This window comes from Corvus brachyrhynchos, unplaced genomic scaffold, assembly GCF_000691975.1.
Source record: "Corvus brachyrhynchos isolate BGI_N302 unplaced genomic scaffold, ASM69197v1 scaffold122, whole genome shotgun sequence".
Lineage (NCBI taxonomy): Eukaryota > Metazoa > Chordata > Aves > Passeriformes > Corvidae > Corvus > Corvus brachyrhynchos.
In genome coordinates this window covers 4,300-5,683 of record NW_008236778.1, presented here as the reverse complement: position 1 = coordinate 5,683, position 1,384 = coordinate 4,300, and the positions used below count along the sequence as shown (strand labels likewise).

Here is a 1,384-nt window from a genome sequence, read left to right as displayed (position 1 = left end):
AGCCTCGGGCAGTGCCTGGTGACAGCGGGGAGCACTGGCCCTACCGAGGTCAGTTCCCGCATCTCTTCCTCCTGCTCCAGCCTCATCCTCGTCGCCCACTGCAGCCGCTTCTGCTCCTCCTGCTGCAGCCACTCCTCCACATCTTTCTGACGCTCCCTCTCATTCTGCAGTTCTGCCTTTCTCAGCTCCTCGCTCTGGGCCTTTTTCAGGGCTTCCTGTGGACACAGGGAGCACTGCCCAGTCCCAGGAACCTTCCCGAGGGCTCCTGGGGCCACACTTCAGGTGCCACATTCCCGGCACGGAGCGGGGACACGACGAGCTCCTGGGACCCTGGCACGGCCATGGGCACCCCTTCCCACACCTCTGGGCAGACACCCTGTGCCCTTGAAAGGCTGGGAGCACTGGGGACAATTCCTGGGATGCTGCCCAGCTCTCAGTGGAGCCCCGGGCCCTGCAGCTTCCCCTGTGCCCCAAAACATGAGGGACAGAGCGGGGATCTCCTTGGTGAAGCCACCACCCCTCGAGGTCAGCTGGGGAGCAGGAAAAGGGGGAGCAGGAGGGGAGATGCCTACAAAAGCAGCGTCCTGTCTGGCTTTCAGGGTCTTCAGCCTGTCCCAACGCTCCTCCTCTGTTGGGGATCGAGCTGATTCCTTGATCTTCTCATATTCCTTTTTCCCAATGATGAGACACGGTTGGGGCTTTTCCTGGGGAATGCTGGGGGGCACAGGGAGAGCGGTCAGTGGCACGGAGACCCCAACAGCTCCCTGTGTTCCCTGAGCTGCCTGAGCTGCCCACTCGGCCACCAAATCAGCCCAGAGCAATGCGGGAAGCACTGGGGAATCTGTGGGGACCCGGCTGTCCCGGTGTGGGGGGAGGCAGGAAGGGAAAGTGTGGTGCAAGTGGCACCAGGCTGGGATGCAGGGGGGCAGGACACACTGCCAGTCCCGCTCCCCCGAGATTTTGGGATGGTGCAGTGACACCCATTCCCGCAAAACCCCTCAGGGCTCGGGCACAGCCTTACACGAGGTTCCGGATCAGGTCCCCCGTGATGATTCTGGTGGTTTTCGGTTTGTAACTGATGGAGGGCAGAGCTCCAGGATGTTTTGGCACATCCCGGAGGATCACGATGGGGCTGCTGGAGTCGGTGCCCTGCGGGAAAGGATGATGTGAGGAACCCGAATCCCCCCACACTCGGTGCTTCCCGGACACCAACTGATCCCGGTGGGAGCTCTGGACCCCCTGACTGGATGGGCTGCAGGGCTGTCAGGGGACACGGCTGGAGGGGCTGGGGGTCAGGAGGAGACCGGGATCCTGGCTGGGAAGTCCCGGGGGAAGACCTTGGGACGGACGGACTGGAATCCCGGCGGGGAAAGCTGGGGACGGC

General features: G+C 63.1%; 1 protein-coding gene across 1 annotated transcript in view; it reads right to left on the bottom strand.

Moving 5' to 3' along the window:
• Window positions 1-1,149, bottom strand: part of LOC108445106 (cilia- and flagella-associated protein 45-like) — a gene marked incomplete at its 5' end in the record, with an annotated part of 9,613 nt that extends 8,464 nt beyond the window's left edge. The window contains 3 exons of the mRNA XM_017727832.1: window positions 45-215; window positions 573-855; window positions 1,022-1,149. Coding sequence (XP_017583321.1) covers window positions 45-215; window positions 573-855; window positions 1,022-1,149 — 582 coding nt within the window. The remainder of the gene's footprint in view (window positions 1-44; window positions 216-572; window positions 856-1,021) is intronic.
• Window positions 1,150-1,384: the final 235 nt, after the last annotated feature.